This window comes from Bos javanicus, chromosome 19 (genome assembly GCF_032452875.1).
Source record: "Bos javanicus breed banteng chromosome 19, ARS-OSU_banteng_1.0, whole genome shotgun sequence".
In the NCBI taxonomy this organism is placed as follows: Eukaryota; Metazoa; Chordata; class Mammalia; order Artiodactyla; family Bovidae; genus Bos; species Bos javanicus.
The window spans coordinates 23,342,355-23,358,544 of record NC_083886.1 but is presented as its reverse complement, the minus strand read 5'-3'; the positions used below and the strand labels follow the sequence as shown (position 1 = coordinate 23,358,544).

Below are 16,190 nucleotides of genomic sequence, written 5' to 3'. Positions count from 1 at the left end.
CTCCTGGAGCAGCCCCTAGTCCTAGGGGGTTGTACAGAGCCAGGTTTGAGGGTCTCCAACCTCATTCTTCACAGGAGGACCCCTGTGGGACTCCTTGTGTTTCTCCAACTGGCCTTCTCAGGCTCTCTGAGCACATGTTCCCTTGTGGAGGGGGAATGAGCATGAGTTCACAAGGATGCCTGTCATCTGAGACTCCACCCCCTGCCATGGCAAGTCAAACCCCAAGCGATGGCGGCCAGCGCTCCAGCAGGGATCTGCCTCTGGCACTCTCATCCAAACGAGCATCCTGGCTTCTGAAGGATTCGACAGATGACCATGTTAGGGCTTGGTTCTCAAAAATCCTGAAGCACAGCTGCCAAGTACCTGGTGAAAGTCAAGAGGATCTTGTATGTGCCACCCATGCCCTCACTGCCCACCCCATGGAGCACAGTACTAGCCAGAAGATTTTTGTTATGAAGGACAGGAAAGGCCAAATGGTTGATAACGTCCAGAGATGCCTGTTTTATTTCTTACTAGGTGATTGCATTTCAGGCTGGCAACAGTAATAGTCTAATGACCAACTCAACTTGTCCATCTGAACTACAAACAAACAATCCCACTCAGCAAGAAGCAATGCTGTCAACAGCTAATTGGAAGGGGCTGGGTTTTCCAAATAAACGGTCTTGGTTGGCTGTGAGTGGAGCCAGAGGTGAGGCCTGAGATGATCCGAAAGGCCCTGACACCTGATTGAGATAGGCTGAAACCCGGGGAAGCCTTCTACCCCAAATCCTAAGAGCACAGCTGCTAGTTTCCTTTCTGTGGTTAGTTCAGCCCAAAGAAGGAGCTGAGCTGGGCCCAGCAGAGCCAACACAGGGCCCATTTTTAGCTGACCTGTCCTCAGCCTGCACTCCCTAGGGCACAGCCCTTTCTGCAGGTTCTTAGGGAAAAGCTAGGCTTCTGGCAACTCCTTGTCTCTTTTTAAAAGTTCTGCTTTGAGAAGAAAAGGGAACGCAGGGGTAACCAAGGGTGGGCAGAGGCTCCAGGGGCCTCAGGCCCAGAGCCACAGGGTGCTGGGGGCACAGTGCTCTTCTGGCAATGCAGGTCCGTCACTGCCTCTTCTTGGGAAGATGGCCAGAGGGGAGAACTTACTAACAACATTCTAAAATGGGAGGGGCTGTCCATTTGAGAAGGCAGAAACTGGGGGAAGGTCAAGATCAAGGGAGAAAGAGCTCGAAGGAAGGAAGAAGCAGCTCTTTCTTATCACATGGGAGGTGCTCCATCAAAGTAAGCAATTACTCCGTGAACCATTACCGTAGCTACTCTTTCTCATCAGAAAAGAACACAAGTTACCTTTGACAGCTGGAGCTCCTCCCTTGCCCAAGATACCGACTGACAAGCTGGTGTTTTTCTCCTCAGATCAAGACAGACCAAGTCACTGAGGAAAGGCTGTCTTGGCAGGCAGAAGTTCTGCACCAAGACCTCCAGGGCCGTGCCCCCACCCGGCTCCACCTGAGCGCCCGCGTGGCTCTGAGCCGCTGGGGCTCTGCGCATGCGCTCTAGCACCCGCGGCAGAGCCGGCGCACCCAAGGTCTGTGCCCACTCGGCGTTAGAACACCCGGGGGCGCGCGAAATACCTCACCCAGAGCCAGCGACCAAGAGCGCGCCGCAGCCCTCATTCTGGCCGGTTATGCCAGCCCCACGAATCCCCGAATAGAGTCTCCAAACACGGTGGTTTCTTCTGCTGCTGGAGAGTATGTGCACCCTAGGGTGCTAGCTGAGGAGTTAATGCAGAAAACAAGGCACCACAGAGAGGTTGGACACTTGGGTTGTGTGATTCGGAACACTCTGGAAAAGTCCAAGGGTGACGGGAAGAGGGGGGAGGGGGAGGAGAACAATGAGTTTTAAATAAGGTCCCGGGAAGCTGGGGCCCCACTAGATGGGCTCTGGTTTGAGCTTTTCTGCTAGGAAGTCATTCACAAAGGCCTCCACAATGGCGGGGGTGATCTCCTCCACGTCCATCACGTACTTGGCCCGGGCTGACATGTCCAGAATGGTGAGTAAAGGGGCAGCCTCGGGCAGGTTGGTGTAATCTCGCAGGGAGTCAGTCATGTCATCCTGGAAGTCACCAGAGGGGAAGAAAACCAATGAGTTGTCAAGAAAGAGGGTAGAGAATCCCGTGGGCCCGGACTCCCCAGACACCATGGAGTGGAACCCCACCCCACCATCCTGGAGAGCCCTGACCTCCAGGCAAGATGGGCTTTCAGAATGGGGAGCATGGAGAGGGGGAGCAGGGGACCCTGCCCTACCAGGGCGAGGGGGAGCTAGTTCATCAAATTCACTCTCTCCATCAGCTCAAACCCCAGGCAAGTCATCTTGCTTTATTAGCATGAAAGCAACTTTAACTTGTAAAAATGGGATGTCTTTTGATTACTTACTTTTGCAACCCACTCTCAATTATCTGCAGGCCCACTGTGGGCAGAGGGCTATCTGGACTTCGGCTTCAGAATGTTTTTAACAAAACAGCTCAGTCCCCCTACCCCCGACCCCCATCCCCACAGCTGTAGGGGGTGGGCAGGAGTTGCACAACCAGTTCAGAAGCCCAGGCCTCTGAAGTACTACTGAGGTTTTACACCATTACTGTAGTAATCGTAGGTTCCCAGTGACTGTCCTGATAAATTTCTCTAGTATGAGGTATACCTTTAGTAAATATAAAGGCAAACAGAAATCCAAAGACAGAAAGATTTGTAAGGGGGCAGCCATCTGAGATTGGGCTTCCCCAGGTGGCTTCATGTTAAAGAATCCGCCTGCCAATGCTGGAGACCTGGGTTCAATCCCTGAGTCAGGAAGGTCCCCTGGAGAAGGGAATGGCAAACGACTCCAGTATTCTTGCCTGGAAAATCCCATGGACAGAGGAGCCTAGCAGGCTACAGTCCCTGAGGATGCAAAGAGTTGAATAGGGTTGAGCATGCATACACACAGCCATCTGAGGTTACTTTTCATGCTGCTGTTAACAGGAAATGGACGCTCTATACCCATCCCCAGGTTGTTTCACTATAAAATGTGCAAAATTCTCCACTGAATGAGAAGACCTGCAGAAAAAGAGCTCAGAGTATTCTGGGCCTTAAAGGCTGGCAAGCAGTTTCTGAGACAAAAAACGTTTCTTTCTAAAAGGGCAATTTCTTAGGAAAGATAAGTGATCGTCTTTTTTTCCTCCACCCAACAAACAGCACGCACTTCCCAGCAATGCCGGGTGATTCAGCATCTCTGGCAATGTTCACCCAATTCAGGCCCTCCATTTGGGTTAATAAACAATCTTCATGATAAACAGAGGGGAGAGACCTGGACAAATCCCATGCATCCAACTCCCATTAGAAAGCCAAGCTCAGTGCCTGCTGCCTCCCTTCCTTCTGAGCAAACATGGGGAGATGAATTTTAATGTCTTTTGAGGCTCGGGAAAGGACAACTTCTGTCTGTGGGTGAGGATGGGATCAAGACAAAGGCCCCAGCCACAGGCTGACTGTGAAGGGCTGGAGTCCTGGGCTCAGAGGCACCCAGGTGGTGCCTGACGGTTCCAGCGCCCTGTGCCCACTTCCTTTCCCACTGTCTTGCTTCTGAGGTTAGAGAACTGGCCAAGAGAGTTGCCAAGGCCAGGAGCCCGGGTTCAGAGAAGAGAAGGTTAGGTGGGGGGTGTGGAGTTGGAGTAGTGGATGCCCCTATACCCCGGGGCCTCTGCCTTAACATCCTGGTCCAGGCTGGCCCAGCCCTGTACGGGACCCGGTGGACAGAGGGAGTGAGAGCTTGTTTCCAGAGTCACTCCTGATCTCACATTCACTCCTCTCTCTGCCACCTACTTAATGTGAGGCTTTGGCAAGAAACCTCTCAGAGGCCAGGTCTCATAAATCCTATAAAAGGGATTCAATAATGGCTCACATGGGGCTCTGGGAGAGTGAGCCAGCCTGGGCACACAGCCCTGCCAGGCCAGCCTCGAAGCAGCCTTACCCTCTCCTAGCCTCACTTTCCTCATCTGTGAACCCCTAAGGATGGGTAGGCGACGAGCACGTGGGTGGTGCAGGTGCGGCACCTGGCCTGGCCGGGCCTATAGGAAACCTGCCAGCGCTCCTTTTTGGCCTTGTTTCTAGGGCGGCCACTGGAGCCTTGCAGCCCCGCTCCACCCTGGCTCAGCCCTTTCCCTCTCCTGAGCCCATCTTTCTCTCCAAGCCGCTGTTCTGGTCGAAGGGGTTAGAGTTTAATACATTCAGTGCGGCTTCCATTTGTGCTTTGTGTGGAGTGGGCTGTGTAGCCCAAGGCAGGGCCCTGTGAACCGGCTTTGTCCCTTCCACCCCACGGCTAGGCAGGGTGACTCCAGCTGTCTTCCAGGGGCCCACCGGGCAGGGGCGGCTATTGAGGTGATGAATGGGTGGTTCAGGGTGTCTGGCCACCCCTGGGATCCAAACACAGCGTGAAATGAGCACAGGGCTCGGACCGACTAGAGGTACAGATGGGAGCAAGGAGGGCGGGTGGAGCGGGGTCGGGGAGGGGCGCACTGGCTTCAAAATGTGTGTCTGTCAATAACCGACTGAGGCCAGTGCCTGGGTGGGGAGAGGCAGCTGCGCGTGGCTGCGCAACCTACGTGATCTCAGAGATTCCGCGTCTGCGGGACCCAGGCTCCCCTACCTTGGGAGCCACTCCCCTACCAGCTGGAGGCCTTCTAGGGACAGGCCTGGGGTGGAAGAGGCAGGAATGCTAGGAACGTCAGCATTCTCCCTGGGCTGGCGGGGTAACTGCAGGTCGGAGTGATAGTCCAATCCCCATCAGCGTTCGGTGATGGGAAAAGGTCCCTTGGGCGGAGGGGTGTCCGAAGACTAACCAAACAGTCTCTTTGTAAAGCATCAAGAGCCTGGCTGGGACCCAGCCCGGAAGGAGTAAGTGCTGTCCACTATCTTTGTGGCTCCCTAGCAGCCGGGGTGGGTGCAAGAGGGAGCTTCTGTTCTAGGAGGGCCCCCTGCTGCCCGGGGACTGCTGGGTAAGAGATGGGAAGAAGGAGGCAGCAAGGGCCGGAACTGGTTTTCCTTGACTGATGACACCTTTTCGTGCTCCATTTGTCTGTGGGCTCTTGTAGAAGCACCATTACCCCAGAAGCCCGGGCCCCTTCAGACATCCCCAAGGGCTACATCGCTCGTGTTCTAAAGGTCTGCCAGTGGAGCCAGCCCGGGGGGCCCCGGCAGCACTCACCTCCCCCGCCACAAAGAACAGGAGCGGCGCCTCCTCCTCTTTGGCTTTGTACTTGGCAATGATCTTCTCAGCTATTGGCTGGATCAGCTGCTTGGCCGCCTCCGACTCGCCGTCATCCTCAGAATCTGTGACAAGGGAGAGAAAGACACAAAGCAGCACTGGCTTGTCAATCAGATGGAGTGGTGCCCAGGTCCAGGCCCCACATGCCCATCTGGGCGGCCCTGAATGGAAGCAAAGCCTGCCCTGGGACACTGACCTCGCCTCCTGGATGCAAGAGGGTGTGTCCCCAGGCACAGGCCAGTTTCCTCACTGTTCTCGCAGGCAGGCTGTTCTGCATCATGCCCCCAGGAAGAACTCACTTCACCATCTAGCACTAATGCCCAGGCAAATGAAATCCTGTTCACTGAACTCCTCACAAACCCACCTTGGAAGCTGAGCCTCTACTAAGCCAGAACCTGAGGCCCTGGTGCTCTTCTCTCCATCACAGAATAAGATGCTCTGTCCTTGGATCCCTGACTTCCTAATGGTGGTGGGTCAGGACTGCGGTCTGATCATCAGCTTTGGTGGCAGCTGGGAAGCACCAGGGCACTGGCATGCCAACTTCATAGCTGGCAGTGGGACTTGCCTGGGAGGGGACAGGCTGACTGTAGGGAACCCCCATCCAGGCTCCCAGAACCCCCTTTGGGCATCTCTTGCTTCCAGTGAAGTAGCAGCATGGGAGCACCTCACCCCTGCTGAACCCCGGAACCGAGACCCAGTGCAAAGCAGGGGAGGGGGGACAGGTGCCTGCAGAGGACCTTCACCCAGAAGTCCTCCCAGGAGGCCCAGTGTGCAGGCTCAGCCACATACACTCTAGATTCACCTCTGATTAGCTTGGTGATGCTGGAAACTTGCTTTGCCTCCCTGGGACCCTGTTTCCACATCTACAGATGGCCAGTGATGTTCCCAATTGTCCCTCCTTCATAAAAGCTTCCCAGGCTCCAGGCTGGGGGCGTGTGAGCCTGCAGCACGCAGTAAAGCCCCAAGGGGAATGGGTCCCTAAGGCCATCCCTTCCCAGGGCCACTGTCCTCCAAGTACAAGGCCAGCCTGCAAGCCAGGATTCCCTCCAGTCCACATATGGGCTCCCCACCTGGGGGACCCCAAACCAGACTTCCAGAGAATGGGGGTTGGATGCTACACACATTCTCCAGCCCCTTCACTACAGGTGGCAGCAGCTCGGCCATGATCCTGGTACCCAGACTTAAGTGGAACCGAGCAATGAGACCTAAGGCAGAGGGTGAGATGGCCCTTGGCCAGCAGTTACTCCGTTTGCAGAAGGAACCAGGGGTCACCCTACGGGCCTGCTGGGAGCCTGCCGCAGGTATTCCTGTGTCTTCCTGCAGGGCAGACTGGTCACACACTGAGCACGAGAGGGAGAGGCAGGGAGACAGAGGGGTTCTCAGCCCCAGAGATGCCACCCTGGGGCAGCTCCTCAGAGCACAGGAAAGAAGCAGCAGCAGCTGGGGGTGAACCCTGGCCTGAGGGGGCCCAGCCCCACCCAACCCCCTCATCCTCCCGCAGCTTCTGTGCAGCAGCCCCGCCTCCAACAATGGGTCTGTTCATCAGCGGGCCGAGGGCTTCCTCCCGGCCTGACCTCTTCTTCCCAGCTGGTGGCCGGGAGCAGCTAGAAGGAAAGCAGAGCAGCAGCTCCCTGCACAGCCGCCACAGGGGAGAAGCATGAATAAATCACCGGGGTCAGAAGCACGGCAGCCAGAGACAAAGGCCCAGGCTCTGCGCTGCTGGTGACTGAAAGAAGCTGCAGGGACAGAGCCCCCTGGCCCCCTAGTGAGCTCTGCCCATCTTGTTCCACCTGGGGCCCTCAGCTGAGCTTCCTACCTACAAACAGGACGAGGCAGGGGCCCTCGTTGAGCTGCACGGCGTTGGAGTCGGAGAGCTCCAGCACGGGCTTGGGGTGCCACGGGAAGCCCCTGCAGTCCTCGTCATTCAGCACCTCCACCCGTCCCTGCCGCGTGATCACCTCCCCCTGCGGGTCCAGCACGATGAGCGTGGGGATGCCTGCAAGAGAGCGAGCGAGCTAGCTTGGCTATGGCCCCACAGTCCATGGGACAGCACCCCCGGACACGGTTTAGTCCTCGAGTGGAATCCGGGCTCCACCTCAGAAGAGCCGTGGAACCCCTCTGGGTCTGCAGGGGACTTCTCCACAGAAGCCCGAGCAAGTCACGTCCTCCCTCTGGACCTCAGACCCTCCGCTGCCATGTGGTGAACACGCTGCAGTTCCCACCTTACCCCACTATGGGAGGATCAACGAGGCTGTGTATTTAAGAACTTCAGCCCTGGGTCTCAGTACATAGAAGAAAAATGAGAAAGCCTAGAGAGGTTGGATGACATCATCAACTCAATGGACATGAGCTTGAACAAACTCCGGGAGATAGTGAAGGACAGGGAAGCCTGGTGTGCTGCAGCCCATGGGGTCGCAAAGAGTCGGACACAACTGAGCAACAACATGAGGTCCCCAAGAAACAGGAGCTGCTCGCCCGCCTGCAGGAAGTCTCAACCTCAGCAGGTGGTATAAACGCATACTCCCTTGCAGTGCACACGCAAGGGTGTATAGACCAGCACGGATCATAGCAGGAGGGCCCCCCCGGGGGAGCACAGGGGGCCTGTGGTAGGAGGAGCCTGGGGCAGCAGATGGGAGAGGACAGCTAGCCACCATCTCCAGCCCCGCTGCCTGGGGCAGTTCCAGTGCCCGCTCTGGGGGAACAGTCCCTGGAGGGAACATACTGGCAGTGCTGCTGCCCTCACATGAGAGTCCTGGGCTGGGGTCAGAGATGCAACACCCAGCTCCCCACAAACCACAGTCTCCCTCCAACCATAAAGCCTCAAATGGAAGAATCAGAGGTGACCCCTTCTGGGTTACAGGGGCATGTGGGTTTTCCAGCTCCCTGCTCCTTGCACCCCACTCTCTGCTGCTTCTCCTCCAGCCAGGGACCTCAGCCCATGGAGGCAGCCTCGGCCTTGACCTCTGAGGACAGTTGTCTCCGCACTGGTCCCTCCCCTCCTTACAGTAACCAGCCACCTCCCCACTGGAGCTGACTGGAGCTAGATGGGCCAGGGAAAGCCAGAGCAATTTAATATTTATAGATTCTACAGCTTTGAGTCAGTAGTTTGCTTCACTGACATTTTTCTTCTCTGTGGGGGGTGGGAGGGGGGAGGGATGCTGAGGTACCAGAAACACAGCCATGGTGTTTTGTAACCTGTGCGGTGGCCGGGGCAGCAAGCATGCAGGGGTGGACCTGCCTTCAAAAGGAAAAACGAGTGCATTATGTTCACACCTATGAGAAGGAGAGGCTTGGCATGTTGGGGAGCAGATCCAGAGAGAAGCACCCTCTAGGGACTGCCTTTCCCACCACACACATCACATACAAATGCACATGGCCAGAGCAGGCGCTTTTGGGGGCTTTTAGGATGCGCCCAGAGCACAAGAGACACGGGGCATCTTCAGCCTCATCTCATATCTGCTCGGCATCTCCCAGAGACCTGCGGTTCACATCAGGGGTCTCCCTATCCCAGATGGGGCTGGGCTTGAGTCAGCAGCCTGTAGGGGCCTGGGGCTGGGGCCCATGACACGAAGGGCCAGCTGGCTGCAGATGAACGCCTCCCAGTGCCATGCCCCATCTCAAAAATGCTTTGGCAAAGTTGTTTAATCAGTTTCTGAAATTGGGCAATTTCTAGTGTTGGGTTAAACCAGGTTCCTGCCCACTGCTATGATTAGACACAGCAGCAGGCTTGTTTGTAGCCCAGACATGGGATGCTGGGTAGGTCTGTGGCGGGCGGGCAGGCATGCACAGAGGATGGAGAAGGGAGGGAAAGTAAAATCCAAAGGCAGAGAGGCTTGCTTTCTGGTTTGGGGCTTTGGTTTCTCCAGGTGACTAATGGGCTTCTTTGTTGCCATGGCTAAGGCCTGTCTCCAGTCCTTGCTGGTGGGGGGGAGGCACCAGGACAGCAAGGCAGGGACTCGAGCCCCCAGGTGACTACTGGGGGTTCCTCAGCCGATTCCATGGAGGGACAGTTCCCCTGGACCCTCCCCACCCCTCCCCAACAGCTATGCAAAAGTAAAGGCCCCTTGTATTTGGTGCTTTAAGCCCAAGATGACAAGGTTAGGTTGACTGTGGAGCACAAACAGAAAGCGACTCGGTATAGTGACCACAGATTTCAATCCAGAGAAGCCCATTTCGAGCACATAGACTGGGAAAAAGAATTGACAAGCACCAGTTGCTTTCCCATCACTGACCGGATCTTGGGTTAGTTTGGCCCCAGAGCCCTAAGCGTGTACACCTCTCTGGGGATGAACCAGCCAGAAGGAAGCTCAATCTCGTGGCATCTGCTCAGTGCTCCACCCAGTGTGGGGACCTCACCCTGGGATGTAAGATTATCCTCCTTCTGCCAATGGTCAAGTTGCCTACCCAAGGTCATCTGCCCAGTAAGTGGCCAAGTTGGGACAGAAAGCCTGATCTGCTTGTTGGCAAACTGCTGCTCTTTCTACCAGGCCAGTCTGCTGGCGGGGACTCTCACAGCACCATGGGTTGGAGGGCAGTCATCCCCAAGGAGGAGCTGGGCAGGGCAGGGCACGTTCCTGCATCCATACCTTCTGCACCACCCACTTTCCTTTTCTCTGAGGCTGTGGGGGAAGGAGGCTGAGATATGATCACCTCTCCCCTTTCTCTCCCATTCACTCGCTTCCCCATTCAGACCCTCATGCCTTCCCTGTTCCCCCGTCCCTTGAAGCAGGTTCCCCGAAGCAGAGACTTCCAAGGAGAAAATAGGGCAGAGCCTCTAATGGGAAACTTAAAGGAAATGGAAAATTTCTAATTGATGCCTTTGTACAAAATAACTTCCACACCAGCAAGAGGCTTCTCTGAAGGGAATGAAAAGGGAACAGTTCATCTCTGCTTCTCTTGAACTTGTTTCCCAGCTAGGACAGTGCGGGGGGGTGGGGGTGGGGGCGGGGGCGGGGAGACTACAGTGAGGCTTCCAAGGAAGATGCAGGCAAGTCATTTACTTGCTCAGAGCCTCATTTACACACCGTCAAATGGGGGTAGTGGGAGTTTCCGATCTTACTTGGGTGTAGGAAGGAGTAAAAAGATGCCAAGCAGAAAATGCTTTTGAGCAGATATATCTGGCATAAAGCAGATATATCTGGCACAAAGCACTCTATATATATCAGCTCTCATTATAACTAAGTCCATTATTATTATTATTATTATTAGTCGTCCCTAGGTTGATCATTTGGCTCTTGAGAAGGGATAGAAGACCAGTGCCGAGGACTTCCCTGGTGGTCCAGTGGTTATGATTCCACACTTTCGCTGTCAGGGCCCAGTTCAGTCCCTGGTTGAGGAACTAAGATTCTGCAAGCCGTGCGGTGCGGCCAAAAAATAAAAATAAGTTAAAAAAGTAAAAGGAGAAGACTTGCTTTAGTGATATACACGGGAACCTCCACGGTGGCTGGAGGGAGTTTGCTCAAGAAACAGAAGACAGAGGGAGATCAACACCACAGGGCGGGCTCCAGGGCCGGCGTGATGCTGCCACGTCTACAGACGGTGCTCTCTTACGTGCACCACCCCAAGTTCAACCTCTGGGCGTAGAACACATACTCTACACTCCTAGAGAGGGCCTCGGCCCCAGGCGCCTCCCTGGGGAGCTCGGGTAGACCATGCCAGAGCCTCTGAATCCCCTTCACCATCTCCCTGAAAACCTAGAGAAGAAAGAAAAGGCCTAAGGAGCTGGCTCCATGCTGTTTCCTCTTGGAGAAGCCGATTTGTGACTATGTAAAACAATCTCAAAGTCGCACCTACTGAGACTGTCCCAGGTTGCGTTTGGCTGCTTTTCTATCGCCAAAAAAGGGAGTTTCGAAGGAGGTGGTGGGTCTGGGGGCAGCACCGTCGGCGGGTGGGAGAGGAGCCGGGCAGGGCTGTTTCTCTGCTGCTAGATGACCGTGTGAGCACAAAGATTGCTGGGACTGGGGAAGAGAAAGGCAAGGAAAGGCAGGCCCCAGGACAGGATAGAGCAGGTTAGGGCACGTGGCAGGACAAAAGGTACATGATCATGGAAATACACGGTCATCATGAAGACTGTAGCAGGATGGAAAATGTTTGTAATATGTGGTTAAATCGAAAATACAGAATACACAGTGCTATGTGTACAATTACAACTGTGCAGAAATATGCTTGTAGACAGAGACCAAAAGGGACCCAGAAAAGTGAAAACAGTTGTGTGAGGAAGGCAGGAATGCGGGTGAGATAGATATACATTTTTCTTAAACTGTCTTATGATAAATTCATTCAAGTTAAATAAAAATCAAATAAGAACTGAGGGGCAGTAGGGGTGGGATGACAAATACAGACCATGCTTTGGCCACATCCACCACCCATTCCATTCATCACATCCCTCTTCTCTCTCCTGCTCCCCGAAATCTTCCCCTGCTGGGAGAGCTAATAAGGAAAGGAAGAAGGCAGCTAGTTTGGGAGGTGAAGCTCAGAAAAACCCAAGGGAGGTCAAAGGGATTAGGCTCACTTGAACTTGGCCAGAAGGCCCATGTGGCCATGCCAGGAGGCACAAAGACCTTTTTTTTGGCGCCACCACAAGGCAGGCAAGATCTTAGTTCCCCAACTAGGGATCAAACCCATGCCCTCTACAGGGAAAGTGCAGAGTCTTAACCACTGGACTGCCAGGGAAGTCCCGAAGAAGACATTTAAAATGGCAGCATTCTTATAGAAAAACCAGAAACAACCAAATATCCACCAACAGTGGAACTGATAAACAGATAAACAGGCTGTAGTACAACAAAGCACTTCATGGCACTGAAATGAACCAGATGTAAATATCAACAGGGATGAATCTCAAAGACATAATGTTTAGTGAGAAAAGCAAGCTGCAGAACGCTATTACAGCATGTCAGCACTTAAGTACACTTCTACAAACACAGCCAGCACAACCTTACATTACTCATGGATTCACAGCCACAGAGCAAGCATTTGAAGAAGACTCACACTGAATGGGTGGTAGGGTCACTGCTGGGCACCCCCAGCACCCCGGGGAGAAGGAAGGGGCTCCGAGGAGGAGTGGAGGGAACCCAGCTTGGTGTCTGTTTAAAGCTCCCATTCATTTCTATACTAAATATTGGAAGCAAAGGTGTCAATTCTAGGTGGTGGCCCCAGGGGTGTTTGTTATATTATTCTTTGTCCTTCCCTGGTTTTTCTTTTTTTATGTTCTCAAAATGAAACAAGATGAGCAGAGGAGAGCACTGAGGCTGCTCTGGAGGCCCCGAGGCAGCCCCCAGCCACCCTCCCCAGGCCCAGGGGGCAGCTCCAGGCAGCCTGCACCAGCCCTTTAAATCCTGAGACTTGCCTACAAATACAGCAGTGTCAGCCCCTTATCCTCGGTTCATTGAAAACCACAATGAGGACTTCCCTGGTGGCTCAGTAGTAAAGAATCTGCCTGCCGATGCAGGAGACATGGGTTCAATCCCTGACCAAGAAAGATCCCACATGCCACAGATCAACTAAGCCTGTGCACCACAACTATTGAGCCTGTGCTCTAGAGCCCACACGCTGCAACTCCTGAGACTTCGTGCTGCAACTACTGGAGCCCGAGCACCCTAGAGCCCATGCTCCGCAACAAGAGACTCCACTGCAAGGAGAAGCCTGCTCGCTGCAACGAAGAGGAGCCCCCGCTCGCCGCAACTAGAGAAAAGCCTGCGAGGCAACGGAGACCCAGGACGGCCAAAAATTAAATAAATAATAAAAAAGAAAACCACTACGGCTGAGTGTTTCATTTCTATAGAAAATAGACACTGCCTCACATCCATTTTTCAAAAAGGGGCTCAGAAGGGAGAGAGAGAGGAGAAGGGCAGGGAGTGGATGAGGAAGGTGGGGAAAAGGGAAAAGGAGAGGAAAGCTAGAGGATGAGGGTAAGGAACAAGAGGGCAGGAGAGAAACAGAAGAAAAACAGGTGCTGGGAGAGCGAAGGCCTCACGGCAGTGCCTCCAGGGCTTGCTTGGGCCCTGTCCACTGGCCCCAAAGCGGGAAGGGGAGGGGAGAAAACAAAGCCAGCGAAGGCCCCTAACCCAGGAGAGAATGCACTCCGAGCCTCCCTGCAGAGAACACGGTGTTCTCAACAGCCAGCGTTAGACAATGGCTAATGGGATTTGCCTTTCGCCAAGTGTGTCCAAACCCTTTCCTTAGAAACGCATTTGTCAACAGCTTATAGGGCTACAAATTCCCCGGTCTGCACAAAATGCCGGGAGGAGGGAAGCCAACCCCACTGCTCCCCAAGCAAAGGAAGCGGGTGGAGGCCACATGCCAGGCCTTGGTGAACTCAGGCAGCCAGAGCTGAGGCTAGATCACTCGAGGGAACAGCACCCAGCCCAGGAGCAGACGCCTCCTCAAGTCCCAGACCCTCCCTGCACCACCTGGATGGACACCTGAATGAAGTCGCAGCATCTTGTGCAAGGCCTCCTTGGGACGCTGGGGGACACTCAGAATCCAGGGGTGCTCCGAGCCCAGCTCCCGAGGCGCCCAGAGGATTCTGGGTTCTCCTGCACAGTCTGAGCCTGTCCGGGTGACACAGGGGAGCTCTGCCCTTGTGGGCCTCAATGTACAAAGTGACAATCCGATCAAGTCATCTGCGCACTGCCGGGCACGAAGACAGGCCAGGTGGAGGCGGTTCGGCTTGGGTTCAGGCAGTGGAAGATACCCGACTCCACGCTGTGAAAGAATCCTCATCAAGACGTCCAGGAGGACACAGCAAGTGGGGTGAGAGCTGAGGACAGAGTCAAGCAGGGAGCTCGAGCTCTCCCAGATACAGCCCCGTGGATCTGCCGAGCCAGACAGGCGGCGGGACTCTCCAAGGACTCTGTGCGTGCATGGTGTATGGTATGGATTGTGTACATTGTGATACTGCAACATAATAAGGCGTGTATATCTGGCCTTCACCCCCAGTTCCTGGAACAGAGCTAAGACTCTTACGATTTCCTGAATGAAAGGGGTGATAGGAACATCTTTTGTTATACTATTTGGTCTTAGTCCCAGATCCTGACACAAGAGTTTCCAAGACCCTTCCAATCGAAGGAGTAAAAGCCTCTTTTGGGATGCTAAGATGATGGGTGTGGGTCACCAGAGAGACGTGGTTAGAAGGTTGGAATTTTAAGATCCACCCCCGGACCTCAACATCTGGGGAAGGGAGAAGAGCTGGAGGTTGAGTGAATCACTGATGGCCAGTGATTTAAGCACTCATGCCTACATAGTGAGACCTCCATAAAGGCCCCTCAGTGATGGGGTGCAGAGAGCTTCCAGGTCGGTGAACAGTGGAGGTGCCGGGAGGGTGAGGCACCTGGAGAGGACATGGGAGCTGTAATGGAGCAAGAAAGAAGAAAGGAGATGGGCAGATGCACAGACACTCCAAGTTACAGACTTGATGATGTAACAGATGGTTCCATGGCGGAGAGGAGGGAGACAGGGAGTTCAGGAGGATTCCGCACCCCCACTAAAGCAGGGCTGCTAAGGAGAGAGACACACATCCAGGGTCGGGGGGTAGTCTGGGCCATGGGAGATGCCAACAGGGAGGAAAGTGATGGCCCTGGGACCTCAGGTCCCCAGCCAATCACCCCTCCACATCCCTGTTACTCTGTTCGTGGGCCAGCCTGTGCAAGGGTGCAAAGGCATCTTCTCAGTAACCCCATCCCCAAGACCCCTAGAACAAGTCATGGATTTTCTCTTCTATATATCTATATGAAGTAGAGAAGTATATCTATATTTTAATCTTGTATTTTGGTAGTCAAAGGCAGTGGAATGTTGACTGGTAAGATCACAGGAAGAAGCAGCACAAGACTGTACTAACAACATGCGCTTCTACTAAGCTACCGGACCCTTAATGTTCAGGGGACCCCAAAAATGCCATGAAGCGAAAGCGACCCTGTGAGGCTAGAGCTAGACACGGGGATGCAGAGGCTGCCTGCATCCTCTTAGGTCCGCTGACCCTGGAGCCCGAGGGAGCGGCCTCTCTCTCCCCACAGGCAGGCCTGTCACGAGCCACAGCCTAAGGCCTGGCCGCAGTGGGAGCACAAAGAATTCATTAGAAATCCCAGGGGATAACGTGCCCCAGGGGATAATGAGACTCTTGAGAGTCCCTGGAACTGCAAGGAGAGCAAACCAGTTGATCCTGAAGGAAATCAACCCTGAATATTCATTGGAAGGACTGACTGATGCTGAAGCTCCAATACTTTGGCCACCTGGTGCAAAGAGCCAATTCATTAGAAAAGACCCTGATACTGGGAAAGATTGAAGGCAAAAGGAGAAGAGGGTGGCAGAGGACCAGATGGTTAGACAGCATAACTAACTCAATGGACATGAACTTGGGAAAACTCCAGAAGATAGTGGAGGACAGGGAAGCCTGGTGTGCTGCAGCCCATGGGGTTGCAAAGAGTTGGATACGACTGACCGACTGAACAACGCCAACAAACAATGTGCCTCTGGGATTTCTCTTCCAGTCTAGCTTAAATGTCTCTACTGCACTGATTTTCCTTTAATTAAAATTTTCCAAAAGCTCCAAAGTCCAAAGGGCCAAGTTCAAGGACCACAGCCTGGTGCTCACCGGCCTTATCACTCAGTCTCCCTATATAGTACACCATGGACATCTTGCTCTGGCCTTTGGCCTGGAATGTCCCAAGCCCTCTACCTAAATCCCAGACATTCTGTAAGGCCCTGCTTGAGAGTCACCTCCTCCAGGAAACTTCCTGGCTCCAGAGTCCCAAGCCAGAGTCTCCTGTGAACTTAGATTATTCCATTGTGCAGCCCTCCATTAAACGCTGCCTTGAGAAAGATCCTGTGAGGCTCTTTCACATTCCTCTCACTGTGCTTTAGTGCATTTCTGGCTAGATAGGGTCAGAGGTGGACAGATCAGGGTGAACCAGTAGTGTCAGACA

General features: G+C 54.1%; 1 protein-coding gene across 1 annotated transcript in view; it reads right to left on the bottom strand.

Moving 5' to 3' along the window:
- Nucleotides 1-474: 474 nt before the first annotated feature.
- Nucleotides 475-16,190, bottom strand: part of NXN (nucleoredoxin) — a 162,661-nt gene continuing 146,945 nt past the window's right edge. The window contains exons 6-8 of the mRNA XM_061389536.1: nucleotides 7,088-7,267; nucleotides 5,212-5,336; nucleotides 475-2,094 (exon numbers count right to left, since the gene is read on the bottom strand). Coding sequence (XP_061245520.1) covers nucleotides 1,912-2,094; nucleotides 5,212-5,336; nucleotides 7,088-7,267 — 488 coding nt within the window. The 3' untranslated portion in view covers nucleotides 475-1,911. The remainder of the gene's footprint in view (nucleotides 2,095-5,211; nucleotides 5,337-7,087; nucleotides 7,268-16,190) is intronic.